We start from the raw sequence: 16,139 nt of genomic DNA, 5'->3' as shown, positions 1-16,139 counted from the left end.
CTTCATTCTCACGTGATACTTAAGTATTATTTAAGTCTTTTGTGTATTTAAGAATTGATTTTTGTTTAGCCTTTTTCGAAATGGTCACTGGGGATACTTACGGATTTGCAATTTTAAGCCTTTGTGCTAGTTTTCTTAATTCATGTGACTTTTTAATTTTTCCTGCAGAAAAAAACATACGAGCAAAAGTTTGACAGCAAGAAGGCCGACGGATCTCTGTCATCGGATCTAAAATCAGTTAGAGGTTCACATCCTATGTCCATTCCCGCTGACAGTAATTTGAAATCAGGTGAAAATGACAGACTCCTCTCTGATGTTCTATCGTCCTACCCCGCCTACCCCAGAAATGTCACTGTTCTTTGTTCATCTGCTTCTTTGGACTTGCTCGAGAAGAGCAGAGGCCATTGGACTCCACTGGGGTCTTCTGCCCTGGGAGGGACCTGTTCTGGGGGCGCTCTGTGACGTGCACACACGTGTGCAGGAACCAGCCCAAAGTTAACATGGCAAGTAGCTGACACCCATAGGCCTCAAAACATGTCCTTAAGCAAATCACGGCTGCATCCTTTGTATTCTTTTTGACCATGTTCATTGCTAAAATCACTTCTCTGGTATTCTGTTGGGACGCTTTTTAATATGTGAGAGAGTTTGTGCTTTGAATCCCATCCTGAGCAATAGCAAACCTGAGGCAGTGTAGTTACTTGGGGGACGTGGCCTCTCTGGCCTTGGAAACTACTGTTTCAGGCTCTGGCTGAAAGCTAGTGATTCCACGTGGTATCTTGCTTTCTCCTGTAAGTTACGTACTCGGGCAGTTTGATGGCTTGTTTATATAAATAGTTAGCACCTTTGTAATAATGTATTTTCTGGGAATGCTCAGCTTATTTACATGTATACTTATTTGGTATACAAATTTTTCTCTGTGTTCACTTCACTCAGAAATCATTTGGTGCATGGAAGTGTGAAAGGAAAGTCAAACAGTTTACTGTAATAACTCTGCCCTCATGATTAAATGCGGGGACTTCATGGTATTACAGCCCACAGGAGGATTCATTTGTATTTGAAGGGGAAAGATGGGGAAGAGGTTCCAAGTTTAATTCTACTCGCTTTCTTCCAAAGTTTCTCTCAAGCGTGGAAGATATATCGCTGAAAAAAAGTTAGTTGGCATCTCTGTGAATTTGCAGAACTCTACAGTGTTAAGAATAATTAGATCAGGTTGTAATAACTAGTTCAGCAGCTTGAGAATTATGCCCAAAATTTGCGGCGTGCTTTGCTTTTTCCTGCCTGGTGGCCCAGCTGGAACTTGTGGTCATTTCTGTTTTCCACCGTTAGCCAGGTTGGCAACACTAGCAAAGGGGTTGGGGGCGGCATTTGGACAGTCCTGTGTTAGTGCGTCAGCAGCAACAGGCTTTCTGCCCCACTGTTGAAGCATGAGTAACAGTTTTCACACGATGCCTGACTTCTCACCCCTGCTTTTGATTCTACAGATACAGATGGTTATCATAAACGAACAGACAGGAAATCCAGAATTGTTGAAAAAAGTGGATCTGCCTCCAAACCTGAGTTTGAATTTACCAGGTTGGATTTTCCTGAGCTGCCAGGCCCAGAGAACAGCAAGCTCTCAGAGACACAGAAGCCACCCAAGTGGGGGCCTCTACGCTCCGCCTCAGCTGACCTTTCTCTTCTCAGGGAGGTGGTGAAACCCACTGTGGTGACAGCAGAGGTGAGTGTGGGGCCTCCTCCTCCTGTCTCCCTTTCTTCTCCGTACACATTTGTGCAAGTACTTCACAGTACGCTATGTCTTAGTGTGGGGGCCCTGTCCAGGCACTTAGAGGACCTTTGGTTTGGACCCTTCCCAGCTGGTTGTAGCCCCTAAGACAGCTATTCTTTTAAAAGAATTACCTAATAAGCTTCTTTGTGCTTTTTAGCTGCCAGGGCCTGGAGTCGGATTCTGGCACAGGTCCTGCTGCTCAGACAGCCCTTGGTGAATGTCTCACTGCCAGCGTTGCATCTGACAAACGTTTATTGTATAGACACAGAGATTTTTAAAATCAGACTAATATTTCAAACTGCACAAGTAGCCTCTGATTTTTCTAGGTTTTTTATCCATACTTCTTTCGTTGATGAGACCACAAACTGAGCAGAAGTCATCATTGTGTGTTTTGTTTGCCACTTAATGATTTTAAAATATGCATTGTTCCACGTTTGGTCTTGGAAGTTTATTCCATCGAGGTTTCAGGAAGAAAGGTCATCCGGGTATAGTCTCTAGGGTTGCTTCTCCCAAGTTCCTGCTGAAGGAGGGTGGACAGGCAAGGAGGGGGGTACAGAGAAGGAGGGGGGCCTCCCCATCCACCTACCTCTTGAGTGGAGCTGGGATTTGGCTTCCTCAGGTGCTCTTGGGTACCTGGACACTGACGCCCAGAGGCAGGCAGCGTGGCTTGTGGTGTGCAGGAGTTACACCATTCCCCACACGTTAGATGCTATCACACCCTGGTGCTTCCCTGTGGCCGGCTGGCTGACGTTGAGGAATCCGTTTCGTTTGGCAGCTGTGTGACCCTTCTGCTGTGTGCGTGGAGTAGCCGAGCCATTGAGGGGCTCCACGTCCATGTCCCTGGTAGTCACTGTATAGTCTAAGCCCGTGAGTAGTCCACATCCCTAGTGGCCTGCGGCGGGATGTGACCGACCTGTCTCATCGTGGTCACTGGTCACACACCTGCATCTGGACACAAAATGAGGCCCATGCTGCTATGTCAGTAGGTGTACAAGACTCCCCGCTCGGGATGTGTTCACATTCTTGAATTATGTGTGCAGTTTAATTTTTCTATCTTGAAGAACTTTTTTCCTCATTAATCCTAGTAGTATCTTTAAACATAAGAAGAGGGGATCCCTGGGTGGCTCAGTGGTTTAGCGCCTGCCTTTGGCCCAGCGTGTGATCCTGGAGTCCCGGGATCGAGTCCCGCGTTGGGCTCCCGGCATGGAGCCTGCTTCTCCCTCCTCCTGTGTCTCTGCCTCTTTCTCTATGTCTATCATAAACAAATAAATAAGTCTTAAAAAAAAAAATTAACACAAGAAGAGTATTTAAAAGAGAATAAACAGTTGACCTTCTGCAGCACGGGTTTGAACTGCACCAGCTGATTTTTTTTTTTTTTTATAAACACAGGACAGGAGCATAAACATGTTTTTTCTCTTTGTGATTCTCTTAACTTTTTTTTTTTTTTTAGCTTATTTTACTATAAGAATCTAGTATATGATACATATTGTGTATGGTATGCATGTTAACTCCATGTGATCTGTCAGGGTTCCTGCCAACAGTAGGCTGTTAGTAGTTAGGTTTTTGAGGGGATCAGAAGTTACGTGTGGAGTTTTGACTCGCCAGGGGTTGGCACCCCAACTCCCAATGCTTAAGGGTCACCTGTAATTGTCATCCAAGGAAAACTGTGCTAAGTACTTAAATCTTTTTTTAGTGGTATGTTGTGGGAATTGAGGGGATGCCCCTCAAATTGAGGTTATGTGTATGTATGGGTTTGTGTTTTGAGGTTTTAAAACTTGGCATTTTTCTGTGTTACTAAGTATTTTTTGAAAGCCTGTTGCACTGAATCTTTATGTAACTGTTCTGGGACAGGTTTGCCATGGTGAGCATGTATAATATATGCGTATATATATATATTTTTAAGATTGTATTTATTCATGAGAAACAGAGAGAGAGAGAGGCAGAGACACCTGCAGAGGGAGAAGCAGGCTCCCTGCGGGGAGCCCGATGTGAGACTTGATCCCAGGACCCCTGGATCATGACCTGGACCAAAGGTAGATGCTCAACCGCTGATCCACCCAGGCATCCCCATAGCCTGTTCTTTTAACAAATATGATTTACGGGGCCCCTGGGTGGCATTAGCATATATTTTGGAGATTTTAAGAATGGCAAGGGAAGGTGTATTTAAAAATTAAGTGATTAGGACAGCCCGGGTGGCTCAGTGGTTTAGTGCCGCCTTCAGCCCAGGGCATGATCCTGGAGCCCCATGATCGAGTCCCACGTCGGGCTCCCTGCCTGGAGCCTGCTTCTCCCTCTGCCTGTGTCTCTGCCTCTCTCTGTATCTCTCATGAATAAATAAATAAATAAAATCTTAAAAAAAAATTAAGTGATTATTTTCAACTTGAAATAGTATGATGCTGGTTTGCCTTCTAGGGTGAAGGGGTGGTGAGAAGCACAGATGCAGTGGAGTCTATGACTGGCAGCTCTGTGGCCGATCCCTCCTCATGTACCAGAGGTAAGAGGCATTGCCAGGCCCCCGCTTTCCAAGGTCATTTTTAGCTCAGTACAACAGAAATGTTTTTGGTTTAAAGCCTTCTTTAAGGGATCCCTGGGTGGCGCAGCGGTTTGGCGCCTGCCTTTGGCCCAGGGCGCGATCCTGGAGACCGGGATCGAATCCCACGTCAGGCTCCCGGTGCATGGAGCCTGCTTCTCCCTCTGCCTGTGTCTCTGCGCCTCTCTCTCTCTCTGTGACTATCATAAATAAATAAAAATAAAAAAAAAATAAATTATAAAAAAAAAATAAATAAAGCCTTCTTTAGGACAGTTGATGGGTTGTGGACAAACTGATGTTATTGTGAGAAGCTGGAAGTAAGTACATGAGATCCACGTCAGTGTGCAAGGAGTGTAACGTGGGAGCAAAGAATTCTAAATGAGATGTGTCCACTTTGTCCAGTTAAGGGAGGAATTTAATGAACTCTACTGTCGCGCGTCATGCAGCCTCCGGAAAACGCTGCTGGATGCTCAGGAGGATGAGCGAAGGGAGGCACAGGGAGGATGAGCACAGGGGGAGGCACAGGGCCCGTTCCTCCTGTCAAGAAAATGGTTTTGATGCTTCAGAGCCCTGAAAGGGTCTTGGGAGCCTCAGACCATGCTTATGGATCTTCTGGTCTGGCTGTCCTGGAAGTGATATGTTCAGAGAGACCTCAGTAATTTTTCTGAGTAGCTGGTTCTAGCAGAAGACATTTTTACAAAACTCTTCCAGGTGTATTCATAAGTGTGTTTTCTTTTGCATTCTCGTGTGGCGTGTGTGGTTCAGTAAAGCCTTCACCTAAGAGGCAGCTTGAATGGCGTGTAGCTCTGGTATGAAAGCAGCCTGACTAGCCTCCTCTCCTGGGGGGATGCCCCAGCTGTCCATGGGGTGCATGGGTTCTGTTCTGTCTGTGGACTTAGGCAGTAGTGCTGTCGTACTGAGACCTGAGCCTAAAGAGAGAGAGAGATCACCTTTTCCTGGGAAGCTGAAGTCAGTGATCCTTGACTTAGTGTCAGTGCTACATAGCAAGGTTAGTGGGGCTAGCGTGTGATCTTTGTCCTTTTAATTTTAGCTGTAGTGTGTCTACCCACCTGCACACCCAAGTTAAAAAATTGCTTTCTAGGGAAATCACACAGCCTGTAAGTTAATTCAGCAAGTGTGTTCCAAGAAGAGAGCTTAGCAAATGCTGTCATTTCCAAGAATGTTCAGAACACCAGTCTAAATTTAATCATGCTCTGAGTAATGATCTCACGTAATACGTGTTTTGAATTTCTAAGTATTTTTATTTTAATGTTGAGATTGTTCAACAACTTTGGTTATCTTTGAGCAGAGTTATCTTGGACACCAATGGGTTATGTTGTTCGGCAGACATTATCTACAGAACGGTCAGCAGCCCCTAAAAACGTTACCTCCATGATAAACCTAAAGATGGTTGCTTCATCAGCAGACCCTAAAAGTGTTAGTATATCACCTCCTGAAGTTTTATCTTCGGATCTTTCCTACAAAGAGAGACATGTCCACCCAGCTAAAAAGGTAGGTGTCACGTTTGCATTATGTTGATCTTCTGTGCGACTGGATAGTCTTTATTTTTCTCAGATCCTCGCAAAGTGTTTCATTCTGTGTTTTAGTTGCTCATTTGAATCAGTTGCATTTTTGTACCTTGAGAAAAATAGAACCTCGGTTCGGGAACACAGCTGGTAGCTTTTAGAGCAAGGGAGATATCTGTCGATTTTATATCTGTGGTCTTCAAACACCTGTGAACCATTTTGAAGTCTGTAAAGGAGAGACACTGGTAGAAGTTCACGCCCTGGTATATAAAGTCCTACCTTTTTTCCCCTAGCCTTTTCATCTTTTACCTACTAGTCACAATAGCAAGACGTTGAACTCCATCTCGTGTGATCATCTGGTGTATGTTACTGACTCAGTTCATTGTAGTGTGTAAGGTAGCATCTCAGGGTCCATTTTTCCTTTTCAAGTCAAATAATTTTAAGCTGTCATTTTTATTGGTCCCTGGATTTATTTCTGTAAGAGCCTTTTTTACTGGTCTAGATTTATTTCTTGATTTTCACTGTGTATGGATACTTTTTTTCAGGTTGAAATGTGGCCATGTTTGTTAGTGCAATGATACCCTGTCTTTTTAAGTATGAGGATAGTTTCTGTCACCCAGAGTGTCATAGACCATCCCCCATAAAGGGGAGCTATGTTGGGGTCTGCTGAGGGAGGGAAAGTGTGCTGCCAACAGTTTCGGTGAGCTCAGACCTGTGTGCCTGTCCTCACGGCTCTGTGAATGATGTGAAGGACGCTAGAGGCTCAGATGAGACCCACTCCGAGCTCACATGGAGCCGCCAGCTGTGGCCATGTGGGTGCAGGTGTGGGGCAGGTCTCTGGCTGGGGCTGCCCCACAGCCGCCATCTTGCTGTCTGACCACAGTTCCTGATGCGCATTCTTAGAGTTATTATTAACAATTTTGTTTTATTTTCCCAGAACCTTTAAAAAATTTTTTTTTTAAGATTTTATTTATTTGAGAGAGAGGAAGCGTACATGCACAAGCAGGGGGGAGAGGCAGGGAGAAGGAGAAGCAGACTTCCCATTGAGCAGGGAGCCTGATGTGGGGCTCGATCCCAGGACCGAGAGATCATGACAGATCATGACAACAGAAGGCAGGTGCTTAACTGACTGAGCCACCCAGGTGCCCCTAACATTGTTTTTTAGTTATAAAAAGTGTAAGAAAAGTTGATTTTAGAAAAGTTCTAAGGTAGGGATCCCTGGGTGGTGCAGCGGTTTGGCGCCTGCCTTTGGCCCAGGGCGCGATCCTGGAGACCCGGGATCGAATCCCACGTCGGGCTCCCGGTGCATGGAGCCTGCTTCTCCCTCTGCCTGTGTCTCTGCCTCTCTCTCTCTCTGTGTGTCTCTCATGAATAAATAAATAAAATCTTAAAAAAAAAAAAAAAGAAAAGTTCTAAGGTAAAGACAAGAAAATTTAGATTGCCTGGCATCTTAGAATCCAGAGGATATGCTGCCTGTCATATGTAATGGGAGTGATAAAACATCATGATGGTTTCTCCCTCTGAAACTTCGTGTTGTGAGTTTTTATCACCAAAATAGCAAATGAATGTAATACCACAGAGATCTTATGAACAAGGTCATCTTCCTTTTGTTGCCCACCCTTCGGGAAAGGCTGTGGTAACAACCAGGTGTATGTCCTACCTTGGGCTCCACAGAACGTCAACAAACAGATTTCTCTTGTTTTTTAAGTTTTTTTTTTCTTTGAAACAAAAATGAGACCCTTCTACACATCATCCCTTCAGAGTTGCCTTTTTCACTTAATAAGTTCTCACGGACAGATCTTGTAGGTCAACAGGTAAACACTGTTTTCAGGAGCCCCTGGAGGGTGAGTTCCTGCCTCAGGTAGGGCAGGGCCCGGGCCCACCTGAAAAGGCCCTGCTTTCCTCACGCCTCCATTCTGAGAGAGGAGCGTGGTGCACTCAGGGAGGGATCAGTGCTTTGGAGGGGAGCGGTGAGGAGGGACAGGCTCAAGAGATGGGACGGCTCTTGACCTGGAATGAGGGTGCGGTCCCAGCCTAGCCTGAGTGTGGGCGGATGTACAGAGGCCCTGAGGTTACTGTGCTGCAGGAGGGTGCAAGCAGCAGGGTCACTTCAGTAGGTGTGCGACGGGCCCACACATTTGGCCCACCTGAAGTCTCTACAGGGGATTCAGATATGTGATCAGGTTTAGGGACTACCAGGCCATTATGCTAGAAATGGCACACCCGGGTTTATGAAAAGACTTAAAGGTGGTATGAGAGATGTCAGAATTATCTCTTCTGGCTCAAGTAGGTTATATCCAAATCTACCAGTTTCAAAATAATTGGATAGGACAGTTTTTTCACCAGATTTCTTTTCCTTGAGAAGTACTCTACTGAATGCTGGCTCATTGGAAAACAGAGATGAGGAGCCAGACTCTGAACAAAGTTGCCATGTGGTCAGTTTTCTCTGATTCACAAAGTAAACATCCCATTCAATGTCTAAAAAGCCCATGATTTTTGCTGTGTTTTTTGTTCCATCTAGTCCAAAGCGTCACAGGGTGGCGATCCCGAACAGAATGAAGCCTCAAGAAAGCATAAGAAAAAGAAAGAAAAGTCTAAATCAAAATATGAAGTCTTGACAGTTCAGGAGCCACCAAGGATTGAAGTACATTTACGTTTATTACTCACCTTTTACGACACAGTGAATGGGTCTGTCCTAGTAGAAATTCAGGTTCATTTGGGCTTCCCAAATGAAAATCTCCAGCATTTCCTTGATAGGCTTTGCCCAGTGCTAAAGACAATAGCCGTCCCCTGTTCTCTTCACTTTGGTGGCCCAGCGTGGTGGCTGAGTTGTCGTGGGCACTGGGCGGGTGGGTGCGTGAGGAGTGGAGAGGCAGGAGTCCCTTGTGCAGATCGAGTGGGGCACCTGCCACGGCTCCTACTCCTTAACTATCTTGTTCCCCTGTTTCTTCTTCGCTTTGGCATGCTGGCTTTTGCAGGGTCTCCTTTTCTATCCAGAAATGGTAATATAATGTGCGTCACTCTAGAGGGAAATTAGAATGCCAGAGCTCCATTGTGGGCCCTGGCCAAGAGAATTCCACAGACTTGCAAAACCACCCTGTAAACTTTCCCTGTGGCACTATAAGAAAGGCCCTGTCCTGCGAGGACTTGCCTTGGGTTCAGACTGAGTACCAGACTCAGCAGCCCGGCTCTGGGGGCTCAGCACTGCTGCCTGCCACCCAGGTTGGGGCCAAACCCGAGACTTGACCATGTATCTGGGGGCTCTCGGGACATCTTCTTGAGGACACTAGGGGGTGTATTTGAAGACCTATCACCCTGCCAGAGCCTTATGGCTTGGGCCAACACATAATTCATAGAGTTCTCTTCCCGTAGCCCACATACTCTGAGTCACCTCAGATGCTCACAGAAGGATGTTCTTAAATGACTTCAGTGTCACTGTTAGAGGCCTGTTGCCCTATTTTCTATTTTATTTCTATTTTCCAGCCTGGAAGCAGCACACGAGACAGAGTACTTCCATCTCCTGAGTCTAGACAGTTTCTCTAATGAAAATGCAGTTGAAGGCTGGGTGCTTGAACACTCTTGTGCCTGGGGTGGGGGCTCAGGCACCCACGTCCTTGGGGCCCCTGCCTGCTGCTCTCCAGGGCAGCGGGATTAGATTTTAAATCTGTTGGTAAGAGTGAAACAGTTAGGGGCTGTTGAGATCCCCTTGAGAGCACTGTGGGAGCTTGTCATAGATGCAGAACAGGAGCAGGGAAAAGCTTGCACGTGGGCACATTGATTCTCGTGATCCGCAATGAGCTAAAGGGTGTGTGGTTTACTTAGGATGCCGAGGAGTTCCCCAATCTGGCAGTTGCGTCTGAAAGAAGAGACAGAGTAGCATCTCCGAAATTTCAATCCAAACAGCAGCCACAGGTAATTTTTAGATTGACCTTGTCCTTGATTTAGGCTTAACTTTTCTCGCTCAACTAAACTCTTGACAAAAACTACTTTCCAGACTTTTTTATGCACCAAGAGAGCTGGTTTAGTTTTGATCCCTTACTTCGTTGGAGAATCATACCCAGTGTATTGAAATAAAATTGCTCTAAGCCCAAACATTCTGTCACCTTCACAAGAAGACTTGGTAGCTGCCGCTGCTGCATCAGAAAGGATGGCAGCACGTGCTACCTGGGGATCTTAGAGGACTTCCTTTGTGAGGCAGCAGTGTCTGAACAAACTGGGGAGAGCCATCAGAGTTCACTCTAAGCGGTCAATACAAGGTGAAGAGAGGACTCCCCTTGAGCCCCAGCTCTGTGGTAGGTTCAGGGATGAACTCGTGACTCGTCACCCAGATGGAGAACTTGCACACTTGGCCCCATTCCTCAGCTCATCTCTAGCATCTTCATTGTCATTTGGCCTTCCGAAGTGGGGTCATTATTTTTATGTTGGTGAGAAGTTCTAAACCCTTGTGCACCTTAGTTTGAATTCCCATGGTACAGTTTGGACCTTTTGCATGCCTGTCTGTGGAGGACCCTGTAACCTACTAGTGTGGCACTCTGTGCTCACACTTTAATGTGGGCCCTCAGCCAGGCAGCAGAGCAGGAGTCAATGTGCCAGAGCACATGCGTGCAGTGGCTTGCCTGCACAGCCTTTCACACAGCCTCAGAACCCAGGTCACAGTTATTTCAGAAATAGCAGTTGTTTCAATATATCACACTTCATGCCTAAATTTAATACCTGCTTGTGTGTATTTTGGACTTGTGTAAATTCTTGGTTGTATCTCCATGATTTCATGGCATTCGATTGGCTCCCCTAGGCAGTCAGAGGTTGAGTGGTACTGGTGAGGCAAAACACCAACAGTTAGCCCCACACACAAACTGCTGTTGCCAGAGACTTCCCATGAGTCTTGATTTGGTACCTGTAGGTGTATGCTCTTATTCACAATGTGGTGTAGCCAGGGATGGAGCTCATCTGATACAAACCCAGGGTTATGGGAGAAGGAGGAAACAACCATGCCAGTCATATTGAGAGATAATATGGGATTATCTAGGGCTTCCTTTAATTAATTTTTAGAAGATTTTTACAGTCACTATGAATAGTTTTTATTTTTTATATCATTATATCTTTTTGTTATAGAAAGAAAAACACAGTTTGTGAAAAACATTATCCTAAGGAAACTTCTGATTTTTTAATTCTATAGAATAATTTTAAAAATAGTGGAAAGAAGAGCCAACTTCCGGTACAGTTGGATTTAGGGGGAATGCTAGCAGCCCTGGAAAAGAAGCAGCACTCCCAGAGCTCGAAGCCGTCCTCCAAACCTGTGGTGTTCTCAGGTAAGAGTCTGTCCATCTCAGATAAATGGCTAGAGGTCTTTCAGGTAGACTGCTCTGTGACTGTCTGATCTTTTTTTTTTTTTTTTTTTTTTTTTTTTTTTTTTTTGACTGTCTGATCTTTAATCAAAAGTGTGTGTATATAGTCAGAACAGCATGGTCCTAAGATGAAGAGAAAGATACTAAATGGAATGGCTTGGGAGTCCAGAAGTAAACCCATGTATCTATGGCCAGTGGATTTTTGACCAGAATGTGTTCATTAAAAGAATAAGAAACAGTTTTGAAAAATGGTGCTGGGACAACTGGATTTTTCCACACGCCAGAGAAAGCTGGGCTCCTGCCTCACACCATATGCAATAGTTAAAATGGAGTGATGACCTAAATATAAGAACTAAGCTCATAAAACCCTAAGAAGAAAACAAAGGTGGGGCTCCTGGGTGGCTCAGTTGGTTAAGCACCCGATTCTTGGTTTCAGCTCAGGTTGTGACCTCAGGTTGGGCTCTGCACTCAGCAGGGAGTCTGCTTGAGATTCTCTCTCTCCCTCTTTCAAAAAAAAAAAAAAAAGCAAGGGTAAATTTCATGACTTATGATTAAGCAGTGAATTTTTAGCTGGGACACCAAAAGCACAGGCCACAAAAGAAAAAACAGTTAAATAGGATTTCATCAAAAACAAGAACCTTACGTGTACCAGCTGACATTGTCAAGAAAACAGAAAAGTAATTTACTTACAGAAAGTGAGAAAATGTTTGTAAATCACATGTCTGATAAGGATTTGGTGTCCAAAGATCTGTGAACTCCTCCTACAACTCGATAATAAATACCCACTAAAAAATCGGCAAAGGACTTGACATGGCTCTACACGGAGATGCACAGGTGGCCAGTAACACATAAAAAGATGCTCAGCAGCATTAGTCATCAGACGAATGTGAGCCAGTGCTGCACTGAGATAGTTCTTTGTTCCTGCTGTGGTAGCCGTGGTGGGAAGACACGGGAAATAGCAGGTGTTGGTGAGGATTTGGAGGAAGTGGAGACCCCTGGGAAATGGGGAAGCATGAGACTACTTGGGGAAGCAGTCTGGCAGCTCCTCAGAATGCTAGATGGAGTGTTGCCATGTTGCCCAGCAATGCCACTGCCTGTGTACGCCCAGAGGAGTTGAAAATGAAGACCCAGACGCTTGCAAGGCAGTGTTCACAGCAGCATTATTCCAAGCGGCGAAAAGTGGAAACACCCCCACTTGCTTATCAGCCCAAATGGCTAAACAGTCCAGCCCGACCGCCGACTGCCACTTGGCCTTAAAAGAAAGGAAGTTCTGCCAGAGTGGATAAACATGAAAGCGTTCTGCTAATGGAGTAAGCCAGCACAAAAGGGCACGTGCTACATGAGAGATCTAGATTAGACAGTCACAGGAAGTAGATTAGAGGGTACCTGGGGTGGAGGGTATGGGACTTTTTGGTGGGGACAGACTTTCAGTTTGGGGCATGGAAAACTTTGGGGACTAGGTGGTAGTGAGGGTTGCACAACACAGTGAGTGTGATTGGTGTTCCTGGGTTGTGTACTATGGAATAGTTAACATGCTAAGTGTTGATGAATTACTTACGTAGGATGACTTTAGGAAATGGCAGTTAAGTGTTGCACACTCATGTGCTCACGGGCCTAAAATATTTACTCTCTGGCCCTTTAAGGAAAAGCTGGCTGACCCTGACCTAACCACCTATCAATGTTTTATTTTATTTTTTGCTGCCTTTCAAAGTTGCAGACCTTGGTTGCTATCACCTCTAATAAAGGTTGCAGGCATATCACTGACTAGAGCTCATGGTTCTTTTTGTCTTCGGAGGTGAAGCATGCATTAGTGAAATGCACAGATCTTAGGTAAGCCCTTTGCAAGGTCACCCAAGCCCCCGTCAGCACCCTTGGAAGCTCCCTGCACCCCACCCAGCAAGTCCCTACGTGTCCCCAGGCAGCCACCTGCGGATTCTTTGTCTGCCAGACTTCCTTTTTCCTGCTAGAGCTTTGTAGAAATGGGATCTTATAATATATGCTCCTTTGATTAAGGCTTTCTTCACTCATCAAGCGGGTTTTGAGATTTACTCCTGTTGTACAGAGTTCCTTTTTGGCTTTTTTTGGATGTGAAATTCAAGTAACATAAAACCCATTTAAAGGCGTACAGTTCAGTGGCATGGAGTTCGTCCCCAGTGTTGTGTGGCCTTGTTCTCTCTGGTTCCACACTTTCACCCTGGCAAAAGGAGACCCCTGCCCGCTGAGCTCCCCGTTTCCCCAGCTCCCAGCAACCCCCAGTGTGCATTTTCTCTTTGGCTTTGCCTGTTCTGATGCATTACATAAATGGAATGGTGCAGTTTGTGACCTTTTGTGTTGGTCTGTTTTCCCTTGGCAGAGCGTCTTTGATGTTCATCCATGTTCTTGCATCAGCATCTGGCTAGTTTTTATGTCTGAATCCTGTTCCATCGCCACAGTTTGTTTCCCCATTTGCCCACTGATGGGCATTTAAATTGTCTCCACCTTTTAGCTCTTGTGAGTAGTACTTTTATGACTATTCAGGTAGCAGTATTTGAGTATCTGTTTTTGATTCACTTGGGAGTGGAGCTGCTGGGCCACGTGGTAGGGATATATTTAGTTTATAAATTGCCGTACTGCTTGTGTGCTGTTTTACACTCGTCAGTAATGTGTGCAAGCTCTAGTGCTTCTGCATGCTCACCAATATGATGATCATGGTGATCTTAATTGTAGCCTTTCTAGGGGGGATCGGGGTGGAGTTGGCATATTTTTGAAGCTAAAAATTCGAAATGCTGTTTCTCGTGTGGATTGTTTTTGTACGGGTTGCTGAATGGTATGTGGTGAGCAGTTTCTAAATACCATTCTCATGGCTATAGCAGAAGGAAGTTTATGTGGCAGTTCCTTAGTGGCGTTTATTACCAGCTCAGCATACAACCTTAAAATTCTGAACATAGCTAATTTAGCTGAAGCACAGTGGTTGAGGCAGTGGTAGACAGGGTGTCCCTCAGCCCACTGTTCCTCCCTCACGCTGCATCCCCAGGGCCACCTGCAGCTGCACAATTGGGAGTGCACAGAAAGCACAGGCCCTGGACATGTCTCAGACTTTGGGCAGGTGCAGTGAAGTCACTGGGGTGGAGTTGGGCTTGGGGAAGAGGTGTTTTTAACTAGCTCACAGTAGGATTTTTTATTTCGTCCTTGTTTTGTACTTTGCATTATGGAAAATAATCAAAAGTAGAGAGAGTGCAGTGAACCCTACCATTTGCCTGTTACCTAGCTCCAGCAGTTATCAACATTGTGCCACTCTTGTTGTGTCTGTGACTTCACATTTTATATTTCTGGAGTGCCTTAAAGCAAGTGGTAGGTGTTCCATCGTTTCCCTGTATGTGCCCTGTTGGCATGTCTGATGGTGGTGGTGTGCTTCACTGGACCACCCCCCCGCCGGCCTCTCACAGCATTTATGCTTGTTTCTCACTAGTGTCTGGTGTCCAGTCTGTGTTTACATTTCCTTAGTTGTCTCGGTGATGTTGGTAATTTTATCCATGTCAGTTTCCATGGTTGGGTATGTGGCAAGTCTGAGTGACTGTACCAGAGCTTGGGACCCCTGTCCCCTGGGTGACTCTTCCCTGATGAGTGTTGCTTTCCTCAGCTCATTTGGGAAAGGCCTGCAGGGCTCTCTGATTGTGTGTGGTTCTCAGACCAGTCCAGGTGCTTAGTAGGAGCTGGTAATTTATGGGTCACCTGTGGGCAGTCAGCTTTTCCTTGGCAGTTGGCTTTGGGCTCGTTCTGTTTTTTTTGATGAGGTGGTGAGTCAGGTGTGGCCACAAGAAGGGGTGGAAGAGAGGCTCAAGAAAACAGTTTATTGTAGTCCCAGGTCCTACAGACAGGAGGCACAGCCACCTGCACAAGCACCGGGGTAGACAGCAGGCAGAGGTCAGAAGCGAGGGGAGGGCGTTAGGCCAGAGCCTTTGTTGGGGTTTCTGTGGGCAGGGAAGGGCGGACTGTTTAGCACTGGCCAGTTTGATTCCTTTCAGTGAGCTCTGAGCTAGAGGTAACTAGTGGCCTGGCCCCTGGCCCTGGGATGACTAAAGGATCCTGCCTCCAGGGTGCAGGGGCCAGATGGAGGAGGTCTGGCTCTGGGTGGGTTAGCTTGCATATCGAAGTTGCTTTGCAGCCTGGAGCCTTTGGTCTCTCTAAGAATTGGCTATCTCTGGAGGGCACTCTTTTTTAACTGGAAGCCTTTAAGATGTGAAAACATCGTAATACACAGCAAATGCACAAACACAATGCAGGGCTTACTCCTAGGTCACAGCAGAAGTTATCTTAGCCTGTTGTTTTCCGGAGCAGAAATTCAAGTAACCTACATCACACTCAGAAATCTGGAAGATGTGCAGCCGGCCCTCCTCTGGCGCAGAATGTAGTTCCCTGGGGAGGCTGCAGGGGGTGTGTGTAAGCTGTTGACTGAGCTCTCCAGATCCTTACTTCACTCACAAGGCAGAGGAAACCAGCCTGAGAGGCACTGTGTGGGGCTTTTCCCACTGGGTTCAAGTTGGATCTATTTGATGGAATTGTGTGTGAAATAGTTTAGCAAAGAATGGGAGACCCCAGTGAGATCAGGATTTCTTTTTTTAAAGAAGCCACTTATATTTTGGTTTGTAAAACTCATAGAGGTGAAGGAGTAATAGAAACTTTAGGGCAGCCCTGGTGGCTCAGCAGTTTGGCGCTGCCTTTGGCCTGGGGTGTGGTCCTGGGGACCCGGGATCCAGTCCCGCGTTGGGCTCCCTGCCTGGAGCCTGCTTCTCCCTTTGCCTGTGTCTCTGCCTCTCTCTCTCTCTCTCTCTCTGTGTGTGTGTGTGTGTGTCTCTCATGAGTGAATAAATAAAATCTTTAAAAAAAAAAAACAAAAAAAACAACTTTACAATTGGCAAGTCAGGAACCAAGAAGGTAATTGTATAATCACGTATGACTAAAAAATACATAGTACAGATGGTCAGATCATTCTA

The 16,139-nt window shown here is 45.8% G+C and overlaps 1 protein-coding gene across 9 annotated transcripts in view; it reads left to right on the top strand.

Moving 5' to 3' along the window:
- Positions 1-16,139, top strand: part of SECISBP2 (SECIS binding protein 2) — a 47,349-nt gene that overhangs the window by 5,725 nt on the left and 25,485 nt on the right. For 4 of the 9 annotated variants that reach the window (XM_025423586.3, XM_025423591.3, XM_025423585.3 and 1 more), the window contains exons 4-10: positions 169-289; positions 1,482-1,717; positions 4,178-4,259; positions 5,605-5,807; positions 8,343-8,465; positions 9,644-9,733; positions 10,998-11,130. In XM_025423586.3, the coding sequence (XP_025279371.1) occupies positions 169-289; positions 1,482-1,717; positions 4,178-4,259; positions 5,605-5,807; positions 8,343-8,465; positions 9,644-9,733; positions 10,998-11,130 (988 nt within the window). The remainder of the gene's footprint in view (positions 1-168; positions 290-1,481; positions 1,718-4,177; positions 4,260-5,604; positions 5,808-8,342; positions 8,466-9,643; positions 9,734-10,997; positions 11,131-16,139) is intronic. The other 5 variants (XM_025423592.3, XM_025423587.3, XM_049093268.1 and 2 more) reach the window with 3 other exon arrangements.

The sequence above is a fragment of the Canis lupus genome, chromosome 1, assembly GCF_003254725.2.
Source record: "Canis lupus dingo isolate Sandy chromosome 1, ASM325472v2, whole genome shotgun sequence".
Classification (NCBI taxonomy): Eukaryota; Metazoa; Chordata; class Mammalia; order Carnivora; family Canidae; genus Canis; species Canis lupus.
The sequence above is the reverse complement of the archived record's forward strand: the minus strand, read 5'-3'. Positions and strand labels throughout refer to the sequence as shown.